At 40.0% G+C, this 15,951-nt stretch overlaps 1 protein-coding gene across 1 annotated transcript in view; it reads right to left on the bottom strand.

Annotated features, from left to right (window-relative positions):
• hppy (MAP4K3-like protein hppy) overlaps positions 1 to 15,951 on the bottom strand; it is a 566,945-nt gene that overhangs the window by 331,504 nt on the left and 219,490 nt on the right. The window contains exons 11-12 of the mRNA XM_071686180.1: positions 7,022 to 7,795; positions 5,515 to 5,553 (exon numbers count right to left, since the gene is read on the bottom strand). Coding sequence (XP_071542281.1) covers positions 5,515 to 5,553; positions 7,022 to 7,795 — 813 coding nt within the window. The remainder of the gene's footprint in view (positions 1 to 5,514; positions 5,554 to 7,021; positions 7,796 to 15,951) is intronic.

A 15,951-nucleotide genomic window follows, 5' to 3' on the forward strand; every position in this document is an offset into this window, starting at 1 on the left:
AAGATCTGTGGGGCCTGGATGTAAAAAAGGAGGTGTGGTTTCGGTGCATTACATATGATAGGTAGAGACTGAGGGTGAACGAACGTGGCCTTTTTTGTCTGTTTTCCCGGTGCTACCTCACTGAAGCGGGGGGTAGAAACACTATGTCCTGTGTGGAAGGGTAGCGATAGGAATGGGTGAAGGCAAGCAAAGTATGAATATATTCATGCGTAAATATGTATATGTCTGTGTATATGTATGTATATGTTGATATGTATTTGTATGTATATATGCAAATGAGAGTTGAGGTGAGAGAGTATCATTAAATTTTAGGGAGAATAAAAAGATGTTCTGGAAGGAGGTAAATAAAGTGCGTAAGACAAGGGAGCAAATGGGAACTTCAGTGAAGGGCGCAAATGGGGAGGTGATAACAAGTAGTGGTGATGTGAGAAGGAGATGGAGTGAGTATTTTGAAGGTTTGTTGAATGTGTTTGATGATAGAGTGGCAGATATAGGGTGTTTTGGTCGAGGTGGTGTGCAAAGTGAGAGGGTTAGGGAAAATGATTTGGTAAACAGAGAAGAGGTAGTGAAAGCTTTGCGGAAGATGAAAGCCGGCAAGGCAGCAGGTTTGGATGGTATTGCAGTGGAATTTATTAAAAAAGGGGGTGACTGTATTGTTGACTGGTTGGTAAGGTTATTTAATGTATGTATGACTCATGGTGAGGTGCCTGAGGATTGGCGGAATGCGTGCATAGTGCCATTGTACAAAGGCAAAGGGGATAAGAGTGAGTGCTCAAATTACAGAGGTATAAGTTTGTTGAGTATTCCTGGTAAATTATATGGGAGGGTATTGATTGAGAGGGTGAAGGCATGTACAGAGCATCAGATTGGGGAAGAGCAGTGTGGTTTCAGAAGTGGTAGAGGATGTGTGGATCAGGTGTTTGCTTTGAAGAATGTATGTGAGAAATACTTAGAAAAGCAAATGGATTTGTATGTAGCATTTATGGATCTGGAGAAGGCATATGATAGAGTTGATAGAGATGCTCTGTGGAAGGTATTAAGAATATATGGTGTGGGAGGAAAGTTGTTAGAAGCAGTGAAAAGTTTTTATCGAGGATGTAAGGCATGTGTACGTGTAGGAAGAGAGGAAAGTGATTGGTTCTCAGTGAATGTAGGTTTGCGGCAGGGGTGTGTGATGTCTCCATGGTTGTTTAATTTGTTTATGGATGGGGTTGTTAGGGAGGTAAATGCAAGAGTTTTGGAAAGAGGGGCAAGTATGAAGTCTGTTGGGGATGAGAGAGCTTGGGAAGTGAGTCAGTTGTTGTTCGCTGATGATACAGAGCTGGTGGCTGATTCATGTGAGAAACTGCAGAAGCTGGTGACTGAGTTTTGTAAAGTGTGTGGAAGAAGAAAGTTAAGAGTAAATGTGAATAAGAGCAAGGTTATTAGGTACAGTAGGGTTGAGGGTCAAGTCAATTGGGAGGTGAGTTTGAATGGAGAAAAACTGGAGAAAGTGAAGTGTTTTAGATATCTGGGAGTGGATCTGGCAGCGGATGGAACCATGGAAGCGGAAGTGGATCATAGGGTGGGGGAGGGGGCGAAAATTCTGGGGGCTTTGAAGAATGTGTGGAAGTCGAGAACATTATCTCGGAAAGCAAAAATGGGTATGTTTGAAGGAATAGTGGTTCCAACAATGTTGTATGGTTGCGAGGCGAGGGCTATGGATAGAGTTGTGCGCAGGAGGATGGATGTGCTGGAAATGAGATGTTTGAGGACAATGTGTGGTGTGATGTGGTTTGATCGAGTGAGTAACGTAAGGGTAAGAGAGATGTGTGGAAATAAAAAGAGCGTGGTTGAGAGAGCAGAAGAGGGTGTTTTGAAGTGGTTTGGGCACATGGAGAGAATGAGTGAGGAAAGATTGACCAAGAGGATATATGTGTCGGAGGTGGAGGGAACGAGGAGAAGAGGGAGACCAAATTGGAGGTGGAAAGATGGAGTGAAAAAGATTTTGTGTGATCGGGGCCTGAACATGCAGGAGGGTGAAAGGAGGGCAAGGAATAGAGTGAATTGGAGCGATGTGGTATACCGGGGTTGACGTGCTGTCAGTGGAATGAATCAAGGCATGTGAAGCATCTGGGGTAAACCATGGAAAGCTGTGTAGGTATGTATATTTGCGTGTGTGGACGTATGTATATACATGTGTATGGGGGGGGGGTTGGGCCATTTCTTTCGTCTGTTTCCTTGCGCTACCTCGCAAACGCAGGAGACAGCGACAAAGTATAAAAAAAAAAAAAAATATGCATGTATGGGCGTTTAGGTATATTTTTTTTTTTTTCATACTATTCGCTATTTCCCGCGATAGCGAGGTAGCGTTAAGAACAGAGGACTGGGCCTTTGAGGGAATATCCTCACCTGGCCCTCTTCTCTGTTCCTTCTTTTGGAAAATTAAAAAAAAACAAAAAAAAAAAAACGAGAGGGGAGGATTTCCAGCCCCCCGCTCCCTTCCCTTTTAGTCGCCTTCTACGACACGCAGGGAATACGTGGGAAGTATTCTTTCTCCCCTATCCCCAGGGAATATTTAGGTATATATATATATATATATATATATATATATATATATATATATATATATATATGTTTTTATGAGTGGATGGGCCATTCTTCATCTGCTTCCTGGGCTACCTCGCTGACAGCAGGAAACAGCGATTGAGTATAATAATAAAAAGATTAGGAAAAACGAAGCTCCATGCTCACTGTCTCCTTCCTGCACTTCCCTTCAAAGGATTAAAAACATTTTTGTTTATACTGATAGTTCTAAAAGATCTAGAGCCAAGAATCTTCTAAAAGCCTCATGGGGATCAAGAGTCACAGAGGGATGAGAAATGCTATCCCTTAAGTGGAGAAGCCACAGCCTGTCATCTGCATTGTTCCTAAGAAATCAAGAGTTGCATAAAAACCTCTTTGTATGGAACTGTAAGCTGTTTAAAGGCATGATTAAAGACTCTCCCAGTGAGCACTACTTTAATTCATAAAATGTTCCATCAAGAAAGAACAGGTTTACTTTCTTTCTTTTTCTTTCATGCTATTCGCCATTGCCCGCATTAGCGAGGTAGCGTTAAGAACAGAGGACTGGGCCTTTGAGGGAATATCCTCACCTGGCCCCCTTCTCTGTTCCTTCTTTTGGAAAATTGAAAAAAAAAATGAGAGGGGAGGATTTCCAGCCCCCCGCTCCCTTCCCTTTTAGTCGCTTTCTACGACACGCAGGGAATACGTGGGAAGTATTCTTTCTCCCCTATCCCCAGGGATAGGTTTACTACATGCATAAATGTCTACAGACAGCTTGAGGAAACTGTCATATCATATGAAGGAAGGATGATGAATTTAACAACAGGTAGGTTAAATGTCTCTAAATCTCATGAGATTTGGCAAAGCCTGGGGAAACACTATTCAATATTAGAAAAAAAAAAAAAAAAGGAAATGTTGTCCTTCCTTTATGTACTGAGCATTTTTGAAATTTCATTCACATACGTAACTTGAAAAATTGCAAAGGTAAAGTCTTATCTTCTTTTATGAGAGGAGATTTCTTTATTCCTTGGCTCTGGAACATATATAAAAAAAAAATGACCTTCTTCAAAGGGAAAAAAATCCATTTGGAAGGCTGAAGAAAAGCCTTTGCTTCCATCAAGGGCAGCAATGACAACATTAAGGACCCTGACATTATCCTCAAAGAAGACTGAGACTAGCAATCTGAACTCTGTATGGATTTGTTTGAAATCAGACAGGTTATTCTTCCAGAGATCAAGCTGCAGAAGTGAGAAATCCGAGGATAACTAAACCCATGCTCTTCTAAGAACCTTGAAGCAGCACGTAGTCTCTTAAGAAATAAGCCACAGTACTGACCATCAAAATCTTTTTTATAAAAAAAGATTAGACTCTTTTCTAAGACAAACCAGCTTCACACCAACTGTACTTAGGCTACCATGTTACATTAAGCCTCACAATCAGTTAGAAACCTCCAACCAAAAGGATGAGGAAATGACCCATGGCTTACAAATAATCCAATTAACATTTATTTGCCAAACACTCCTGCTGGGGCTCCTACATATATACCTCCCTCCTGTTATCTATGGTGTCTCTGGGGGATTAGTCCAATGAAGAATATTCTGTGAACATCTGGTTCCCCATGCTGCTGCCAACACCACTGCTTAATTAAAGACATATTTTCACAATACACAGGGAAGGTTTTAATCTCTTGTATGTCCCTGTCTCCTGAGCTTTCTATGCCATCAAGTAGCCTCTCAATACTTTGTATAGCACTAGTCAGTTATTTCAGACATCCTTTTCATAAACCAGTGCTTCTTATCATCCTTTTTATCTTTTTGCCCTAACTCTTGCCATGGCCTCTGGTTACTCTTGAAAACCGTTCTCTGTCAGGATCATCAGGATAACTTAGAAATCTGAAGGCTGTTTGTTATCAGGTTCCCTCATCTTTGCCTACATGGTAGGCAGTGTTATGTGTGTGTGATTATCGAGTCTATGTATAAAAACATCCATTGTCCTCATATGTTCAATGATGGTCATTGGGGAGAATCCTCCAAGAAATGCCTCATTTTGTTCATGTAAAGGTGTGCTTAATCCTCATTTAATATGTGCTCTTTCTCAGATGCTTAAAGAGTTCTGGCTAAAGGTGACCAAAGTGCTCTTTCTCAGATGCTTAAAGAGCTCTATCTAAAGGCAATTAATCATGTACAATGGTATCTACAAGAAAAAAATGTAGAACACTCATCAGAACTGTAGTTGTGGCAATCAAGAGCATGATAATAGATTTACACATCTACCTGATGGCAGGGTATTACTATCTCTATCTAAAAAGATTCATTATACCACAAAAGCCTTTGTCTGAAGCATTGTGACTGTCATACTCTACAGAAATGGAACAATATTTCTAAGAGGCAAGTCAAAAGCTGAAATTTCCAACCAAAATTAAACAAAAATAGTACAAAATGTTCAATCCCAATGTGTCAGGAACTGAGTCTTCTTTAGGGCATAATGCTTTTTTACAATACTCCTGCAATACTCCTGAACCAGTTGAGCTGGAGCTCTTCAATTATTGGTAAATGGATAATGCAATGCTGGAGAAGACACACTAAGCTCACCCTAAATTCTCAAAACTATGAGTCATTTTCAAGTATACTTCAAGAACACTAACAAGGAAAACATTCAAAATTTTATAGGCACAATGGGTGCTTTCTAAATCATATCAACAAAATAAAACCTTCAGGTATTTGATGCTGCAACACAAAATATTTTTCAATTAGAGTGGGGCATTTTTTTCTTAAGGGCTGTTGAAATGTTAATAACAAAAAGGCATGCTACAACTACAATGGTATCATGCATAACTAAAGAACTACTACTAAAATTTTTGCTTAAACTTTGCAAAGCCAAGAAATGAGGCAGTTCCAGCTACAATGTTAGGCATATACAGAAAACCACAACAGTTAGTACGTTAAACTGGTAATATTTGGGAGATCATACCTCATTCGCAACTCTTCATCAATATACTGCAATAGGCTCCTGTCGAGAGCAAGGTATACAAAGTATAAGTTAGGTAGCAGGAGCAATACTAATGTAGGATTGGGCAAGGGGCAGGGATTCCAAAAGCCCCAGAGTCTCAGACAAGGTGGGGCAATGAGTTCTGTGTTCGTGAATGACAAACTGTCAAGAACAAACCAAAATTGAAAAAAGACTCGTTAAAAATATGCTTCTGAACAGATAAGAAATTAAAGTAAAATTGCGAGTTATAGAATCAAAAGAATAAAAAAAAGTATACTGGAAAACCATTATACAGAAAACATTTTTTTCTATTCTAGGCCTAAATTGAAAAAATATATATATGCCTCATACAAAATAATGTTACATGACGATACCTAATCACTGGAAAATAAACTGTGATTCAGGCTAACTTCTTCCTATTTTCAGGAAGCATCAGTTCTTAATAGCATCACAGAGAAACAAAATCTAGGACTATGTAGGTTAAATTCATATTTTGCAAGAGAATGAATGACATTTAAAACATCTACAACATATAGAATCAGAAAAGATATCACAACAATCCATCATTTACGAACACAGTCGCTAGAGGGTCAGTCGAGCTACATCCTATTATGGAGAAACATTCACGTACCTAAATGTGACAACCTGCCACATACACTGCCAAAGTAATATTCTACATTAATATCATCATTCTGCACGCTATGAACAAGGTAAGTATATTATAATCAAAGCTACAGTATATGCAGTAAAACATTGTACTATACAAAGCCAACATTACCTATTGTAGCATGAACAAATATTCTGCTAAATTGTTCTCATTTCATCTACTATTGTAAATTAAAAAGAATCAAAACATTTGGTTATTATTATATTTTGTACACCAGGCTGAGGAACAAATGAAGTGTTAAACCTATTCATAATGACCTGACATGAGAAAATTATGATATGCCAAACTATATATGGCAAAGGTAAAAATGCTTTCATTTCATACAAGCTCTTTTAGAGATAATATGCAAAACAAAATGAATCTGCAATAAATTTGCAATGCAAATTCTACAATAGCCTTGTTACTTGAAAAAACTCCTATAACAACATTTGGTGACATGACTTTATCATAGAATTAACCACAACAATAAAGTTATTGCAAAAAGACTGAATGTCTCAAAGATACACACATAGAATTGAAAAATCTGTGTACTTCTAATGTATTATCAAACACCTTTGAGAACATTCATTTCTTTACTCATCACTGAAGGTCAACTTTGTGCTGTGGTGATAGTATGCCAAAGATTCATGCCAAAATGAAAATTGCACCAATATCATCATGGGAAAAAAATAATTACACTAATATGACACAGTTAAATCACAGAAGTGGCATAAATCACCTTCAAATATCTTTGTAAACAAATACTATTCATTCAATAAAACCATCCAGGCAAGAAAAGTTTCCCCCTTATGTAACCAATCAAGAACTTAGTCAAAAAACTACCTTGGAGACATTCGCAGAACATCAGAGCCTGAGAGAGGGCGTTTCTCCCTTCTTTGAGTATCTGGCACTCCCTCAGTTGTGGGAGGAGCTTCCTGGACATCCCGGAATGAGGAGGGGGCTTGTTGTGGGGCAATCAAGGAACCCATATCTCTCTTCGATTGGTGCCGATGTCGTTTGTAGTGTCGAGAATGATAACGGGACTGAGTGGTGCATTCAGTCTCTTGGTCAGATTGGTCATGTGAGGTTAATGAATGATAAGGTATGGTTGTGTCATCTGAATAGTCTGGTATGAGGCAACTTGGTCTCTGACAGTCAGCAACAGTGCAAGTGGGATCATGGTATGGAACTTCCCCATCCTTAAGGATAAAAGAGGTTGTCATATAATCACTGTTATCAGCATCAGGTTCAGAGCACCCAGTGTTCCCATCTAAGTAAGAAAATTCATTGTCTTGCTCCCTCTGACTGCAAAGCTTATTCAAGAAATAGTCAGGAGAATAAGTACTGTGACAGTTTCCAACACTGATGTTCATGCCACTCTCTGCTATTCGGGGATCAGAATTTTGTGTGGAAACTAAGATGGAATCTGAGGGATTATCATATGTCATGTCAGAATGGTATGACACGTTAAGTGGAGGTAAGTTTGCATAGTCTCTATCACCACTGTCTGCACCTAGTCTGAAATAGTCACCATTTTCATTAGGGCCATTTGCAGCGATGTCCCTGCGCTCCCTCCTACCCCTCCGTGCGCCAGGCAGTGACTGGGTCCAGATCAGACTAGTGACAACAATGAGGTTGCCTTGAGAACTTATTCATACAAGTGGAAAATAAGTACTTAATGTTAAATTTATACCTCGTCTGACATACATTAAACTAGTGGCAATTATGTTCATTTACAAATATAAATATGCTTCCTTGAAAATATTAATCTTATGCTGCTTTTCAGAGACATTATTTTCTTGCATCTGGTCCCAGAAGATCTTCCATTGGAAAATATTTCAACTTATTCAACAGGGTTGACAAGTGCACTGCATTTTATGTTGTTTAATTTGTTAATCTGCTGCTTTGCTGATACCTTTGCAAACATTAGTTAGTATTTTATTCCAATTCTATTCTTTGAGATAATAGTCAGTAAAGTATTGCTTCCAACAAGGTTATCATCAGAAAATGAATGATGTTAAGTCAATTGAACCTGAAAGTCTACTATGAGATTAGTACTTAAGAACAGAAGGTAGGAGCCACCAAACAGATGTCTGTTAACTTAAGCTAACTGGGTAAAGGCTGAATCATCTTTTCTGTCATTACAAATCAGAGCTTCAAAGTTTCTAGCTACTGAATAACCACTTGTCTCCCCACTTCCAGTTATGACTGCAACCACAAAACACAATATCTTGACTGTTTATTTGTAATTAAGTAAATTCAACTAAAAAGGTTTGCAAAGATATTATCCATGTGTATTATCAAATATTTTCAATTTACAACTTAACTAACCAGTTAAAACTAAAACTGTTGGAAAGAGGACTCCTCTTCCTCAAAGTTTTCAATCAAGGAACATTCATCAACACATTGAGCAGGTTTCTGTGAGTGACATACTTTTTAATCTTAGGGTCTCATGTATAAAAACATAGCCTCCAAAATTAAAAGTAAAAGAAAAAACACTTCAATGAAAGAGGAATAGCAATACAACTCTTCATACAATTCTAAAAAAAAATTCTCTCATTATTTGGAATGTTAAAATCCTTTAGTCAATACTGCTGTTTTTATCCCAGGGGTCCCATGGGTAAAGTTATTTATGTAAAAAAAAGACAAAGTGGCATTCTTTGTTTTCCTAAATAGTTTTATTGAAATACTGCTTGCCTGTTTTTACAGCTCCTATAATCTGATACCTTTAGAGGGCACGGGTATCATCACTTTGTGAATGGGTAACAACCATTCCTCAACAAGCAGAACCTTCATATATAATAACCTATTTCTACTGTAAAAGGAAGGAGTTTTACACACCTGGGACCCTATCTCTTGAATATTCCCTACCTGGTCATCCAGCTTTTTATTCAGCCTCTCCTGTGATACAGTGTCAGAAACTTTCTGGCAGTCCAGATACAAACATTCAACAGAAGCCTTTCCACTGATCTTTAAGCTTCTTAACTTTCCTAAGTATGACCAGGATAAATGACTAAAAGTCCAATGTAACCATAATTGGTCACCCCCTTCCTTCCTGATTATAACCATCAATTTGTCTCCTTTAACAAAATTCAATACCCTCCAGTACTCTTTTAATAAGCATAAATTTCTCTCCTCTTTCTTTCTCATCTGGTGTATGATCTTCCAAACCAGTGATGTACATCTACCAATTTCCTGCTTTCCTAATCTTTCTAATTTCTATGCCATCCACTTTTCAGCTACAACCTTCAGAGTTGAACTGTGAACCTCTGCTTCACTGACTTCCTCTAAAATCTTTCTTTTAGCTAACAAGCATTGGTCCTGCATGCTCTGTAATTTTCTAAACTTTTCATCAACTTAGCCACAGATTTCTTTGATTGCTTCATGCCTAACGGTGCATATTATTCTTTCTGCAGCCTCACTTAATTTCCTGTGTATCTCTGTTTGTGTGACCCCAGGTCTATGTTCCTTCCTGTGAACCTTTGTAAGACCCACAGGTCTATGTTCCTTCCTGTGTATCTCTTTGTATGGCCCCCAGGTCTATGTTCCTTCCTATGTATCTCTTTGTATGACCCCCAGGTCAATGTTCCTTCCTGTGTATCTCTTTGTATGACCCCCAGGTCTATGTTCCTTCCTGTGTATCTCTGTTTGTATGACCCTATGTCTATGTTCCTTTATGTCAGTCCTCATGCTCTGTGCCTCTTCCTGAGTTTGCTCTTGCACCTTCCTGTCTGCTACTGACAATAGATTCTGTAAGTGTTGTAGTCTTTTCCTCTGACTGAAAAGCCTCCATGACACGTAGAACAGACCATATATGCTTTATAATTAAATCACCTTTTCCTCTAACGATGTACTTACTGAATCCTAACTACTACATTGAGTTTTTCTTCAACTTGAATTAATGACCTTCTTTCTCTGTCTCATCTCATGACACCCTTCATTTCCTTGAACTGATTCCCCTTCAATTCTTTTTAAACTCGTCTCAGTATTTAACAATTTCCCATGACTTCTCCAAATATTCGTTCTCTTTTGGTTTCTTCTTTTCTCTTCCTGATAGACCTTGTTAAATCTCACCCCTTAATGGAGTCCATAACACAATGATGTCCAATCTCAAACAAACTTTTGTATATTATTCAACTCTTTGTGTGCTGACAAGCATGTCCTAATTTTCCTCCCTAATGTCTCAACTTTCTTTCAAACCTTCATCTTTATCTTCTTTCTTGGCTCAAGTAGTTAATGGCCTCAAATTGATTATACATTAATGTAACAGTCATGAAAGCTGACTTTCACAAACTAACCTCAATCATGAGATGTTAAATCTTAAACTAAATCTAGGAAGAGTTGCCTTTTGCTAACTTCCTTTTGCCATGTCATTCTCTCTCTCTCTCTCTCTCTCTCTCTCTCTCTCTCTCTCTCTCTCTCTCTCTACATATATATATATATATATATATATATATATATATATATATATATATACATATTATTTATTTTTTATTTATTTTGCTTTGTCGCTGTCTCCCGTGTTTGCGAGGTCGCGCAAGGAAACAGACGAAAGAAAAGGCCCAACCCACCACCATACACATGTATATACATACACGTCCACACATTCAAATATACATACCTATACATCTCAATTTACACATATATATACACACACAGACATATACATATATACACATGTACATAATTCATACTGTCTGCCTTTACTTATTCCCATCGCCACCTCGCCACACATGGAATAACATCCCCCTCAGCCCTCATGTGTGCGAGGTAGCGCTAAGAAAAGACAACAAAGGCACCATTTGTTCACAGTCAGTCTCTAGCTGTCATGTAATAATGCGCGAAACCACAGCTCCCTTTCCACATCCAGGCCCCACAGAACTTACCCCAGACGCTTTACATGCCGTGATTCAATCCATTGACAGCATGTCGACCCCGGTATACCATATCGATCCAATTCACTCTATTCCTTGCCCGCCTTTCACCCTCCTGCATGTTCAGGCCCCGATCATTCAAAATCTTTTTCACCCCATCTTTCCACCTCCAATTTGGTCTCCCACTTCTCCTCGTTCCCTCCACCTCTGACACATATATCCTCTTGGTCAATCTTTCCTCAATCATTCTCTCCATGTGCCCAAACCATTTCAAAACACCCTCTTCTGCTCTCCCAACCACGCTCTTTTTATTTCCACACATCTCTCTTACCCTTACATTACTTACTCAATCAAACTACCTCACACCACATATTGTCCTCAAACATCTCACTTTCAGCACGTCCACCCCCCTGCGCACAACTCTCTCCATAGCCCACGCCTCGCAACCATACAACATTGTTGGAACCACTATTCCTTCAAACATACCCATTTTTGCTTTCCGAGATAATGTTCTCGACTTCCAAACATTTTTCAGGGCTCCCAGGGTTTTCGCACCCTCCCCCACCCAATGATTCACTTCCGCTTCCATGGTTCCATCCACTGCCAGATCCACTCCCAGATATCTAAAACACTTTACTTCCTCCAGTTTTTCTCCATTCAAACTTACCTCCCGATTGACTTGACCCTCAACCCTAATGTACCTAATAACCTTGCTCTTATTCACAATTACTCTTAACTTTCTTCTTTCACACACTTTACCAAACTCAGTCACCAGCTTCTGCAGTTTTTCACATGAATCAGCCACCAACGCTGTATCATCAGCGAACATATTATTTATTTATTTTGCTTTGTCACTGTCTGCCGCGTTAGCGAGGTAGCGCAAGGAAACAGACGAAAGAATGGCCCGACCCGCCCACATACACATATATATATACATACACGTCCACACACGCAAATATACATACCTATACATCTCGATGCACACATATATATACACACACAGACATATACATATATACACATGTACATAATTCATACTGTCTGCCTTTATTTGTTCCCATCGCCACCTCGCCACACATGGAAGAACAACCCCCTCCCCCCTCATGTGTGCGAGGTAGTGCTAGGAAAGGATACCAAAGGCCCCATTCATTCACACTCAGTCTCTAGCTGTCATGTAATAATGCACCGAAACCACAGCTCCCTTTCCACATCCAGGCCCCACAGAACTTACCCCAGATGCTTCACATGCCCTGGTTCAATCCATTGATAGCACGTCAACCCCGGTATACTACATCGTTCCAATTCACTCTATTCCTTGCACGTCTTTCACCCTCCTGCATGTTCAGGCCCCGATCACTCAAAATCTTTTTCACTTCATCTTTCCACCGAAAATTTGGTCTCCCACTTCTCCTCGTTCCCTTCACCTCTGGCACATATATCCTCTTTGTCAATCTTTCCTCACTCATTCTATCCATGTGACCAAACCATTTAAAAACACCCTCTTCTGCTCTCTCAACCACACTCTTTTTATTTCCACACATCTCTCTTACCCTTACATTACCTACTTGATCAAACCACCTCACACCACATATTGACTTGACCCTCAACTCTACTGTACCTAATAAATATCCTTGCTCTTATTCACATTTACTCTTAACTTTCTTCTTTCACACACTTTACCAAACTCAGTCACCAGCTTCTGCAGTTTCTTACATGAATCAGCCACTAGTGCTGTATCATCAGTGAACAACAACTGACTCACTTCCCAAGCTCTCTCATCCACAACAAACTGCATACTTGCCCCTCTTTCCAAAACTCTTGCATTCACCTTCCTAACAAACCCATCCATAAACAAATTAAACAACCATGGAGACATCACACACCCCTGCCGCAAACCTACATTCACTGAGAACCAATCACTTTCCTCTCTTCCTACACGTACACATGCCTTACATCCTCGATAAAAACTTTTCACTGCTTCTAACAACTTGCCTCCCACACCATATATTCTTAATACCTTCCACAGAACATCTCTATCAACTCTATCATATGCCTTCTCCAGATCCATAAATGCTACATACAAATCCATTTGTTTTTCTAAGTATTTCTCATATACATTCTTCAAAGCAAACACCTGATCCACACATCCTCTACCACTTCTCAAACCACACTGCTTTTCCCCAATCTGATGCTCTGTACATGCCTTCACCCTCTCAATCAATACCCTCCCATATAATTTACCAAGAATACTCAACAAACTTATACCTCTGTCATCTGAGCACTCACTCTTATCCCCTTTGCCTTTATACAATGGCACTATGCAAGCATTCCGCCAATCCTCAGGCACCTCACCATGGATCATATATATATATTTTTTTTTTTTTATACTTTGTCGCTGTCTCCCGCGTTTGCGAGGTAGCGCAAGGAAACAGACGAAAGAAATGGCCCAACCCCCTCCCATACACATATATATACATACGTCCACACACGCAAATATACATACCTACACAGCTTTCCATGGTTTACCCCAGACGCTTCACATGCCCTGCTTCAATCCACTGACAGCACGTCAACCCCGGTATACCACATCGATCCAATTCACTCTATTCCTTGCCCTCCTTTCACCCTCCTGCATGTTCAGGCCCCGATCACACAAAATCTTTTTCACTCCATCTTTCCACCTCCAATTTGGTCTCCCTCTTCTCCTTGTTCCCTCCACCTCCGACACATATATCCTCTTGGTCAATCTTTCCTCACTCATCCTCTCCATGTGCCCAAACCACTTCAAAACACCCTCTTCTGCTCTCTCAACCATGCTCTTTTTATTTCCACACATCTCTCTTACCCTTACGTTACTCACTCGATCAAACCACCTCACACCACACATTGTCCTCAAACATCTCATTTCCAGCACATCCATCCTCCTGCGCACCACTCTATCCATACCCCACGCCTCGCAACCATACAACATTGTTGGAACCACTATTTATTCAAACATACCCATTTTTGCTTTCCAAGATAATGTTCTCGACTTCCACACATTCTTCAAGGCTCCCAGGATTTTCGCCCCCTCCCCCACCCTATGATCCACTTCCGTTTCCATGGTTCCATCCGCTGCCAGATCCACTCCCAGATATCTAAAACACTTCACTTCCTCCAGTTTTTCTCCATTCAAACTTACCTCCCGATTGACTTGACCCTCAACCCTAATGTACCTAATAACCTTGCTCTTATTCACAATTACTCTTAACTTTCTTCTTTCACACACTTTACCAAACTCAGTCACACCAGCTTCTGCAGTTTATTTCACATGAATCAGCCACCAACGCTGTATCATCAGCGAACATATTATTTATTTATTTTGCTTTGTCACTGTCTGCCGCGTTAGCGAGGTAGCGCAAGGAAACAGACGAAAGAATGGCCCGACCCCCCACATACACATAAATATATACATACACGTCCACACACGCAAATATACATACCTATACATCTCGATGCACACATATATATACACCACACAGACATATACATATATACACATGTACATAATTCATACTGTCTGCCTTTATTTGTTCCCATCGCCACCTCGCCACACATGGAAGAACAACCCCTCCCCCCTCATGTGTGCGAGGTAGTGCTAGGAAAGGATACCAAAGGCCCCATTCATTCACACTCAGTCTCTAGCTGTCATGTAATAATGCACCGAAACCACAGCTCCCTTTCCACATCCAGGCCCCACAGAACTTACCCCAGATGCTTCACATGCCCTGGTTCAATCCATTGATAGCACGTCAACCCCGGTATACTACATCGTTCCAATTCACTCTATTCCTTGCACGTCTTTCACCCTCCTGCATGTTCAGGCCCCCGATCACTCAAAATCTTTTTCACTTCATCTTTCCACCGAAAATTTGGTCTCCCACTTCTCCTCGTTCCCTTCACCTCTGGCACATATATCCTCTTTGTCATCTTTCCTCACTCATTCTATCCATGTGACCAAACCATTTAAAAACACCCTCTTCTGCTCTCTCAACCACACTCTTTTTATTTCCACACATCTCTCTTACCCTTACATTACCTACTTGATCAAACCACCTCACACCACATATTGACTTGACCCCCAACTCTACTGTACCTAATAAATATCCTTGCTCTTATTCACATTTACTCTTAACTTTCTTCTTTCACACACTTTACCAAACTCAGTCACCAGCTTCTGCAGTTTCTTACATGAATCAGCCACTAGTGCTGTATCATCAGTGAACAACAACTGACTCACTTCCCAAGCTCTCTCATCCACAACAAACTGCATACTTGCCCCTCTTTCCAAAACTCTTGCATTCACCTTCCTAACAAACCCATCCATAAACAAATTAAACAACCATGGAGACATCACACACCCCTGCCGCAAACCTACATTCACTGAGAACCAATCACTTTCCTCTCTTCCTACACGTACACATGCCTTACATCCTCGATAAAAACTTTTCACTGCTTCTAACAACTTGCCTCCCACACCATATATTCTTAATACCTTCCACAGAACATCTCTATCAACTCTATCATATGCCTTCTCCAGATCCATAAATGCTACATACAAATCCATTTGTTTTTCTAAGTATTTCTCATATACATTCTTCAAAGCAAACACCTGATCCACACATCCTCTACCACTTCTCAAACCACACTGCTTTTCCCCAATCTGATGCTCTGTACATGCCTTCACCCTCTCAATCAATACCCTCCCATATAATTTACCAAGAATACTCAACAAACTTATACCTCTGTCATCTGAGCACTCACTCTTATCCCCTTTGCCTTTATACAATGGCACTATGCAAGCATTCCGCCAATCCTCAGGCACCTCACCATGGATCATATATATATATATATATTTTT

Source organism: Panulirus ornatus, chromosome 41 (assembly GCF_036320965.1).
Source record: "Panulirus ornatus isolate Po-2019 chromosome 41, ASM3632096v1, whole genome shotgun sequence".
In the NCBI taxonomy this organism is placed as follows: Eukaryota; Metazoa; Arthropoda; class Malacostraca; order Decapoda; family Palinuridae; genus Panulirus; species Panulirus ornatus.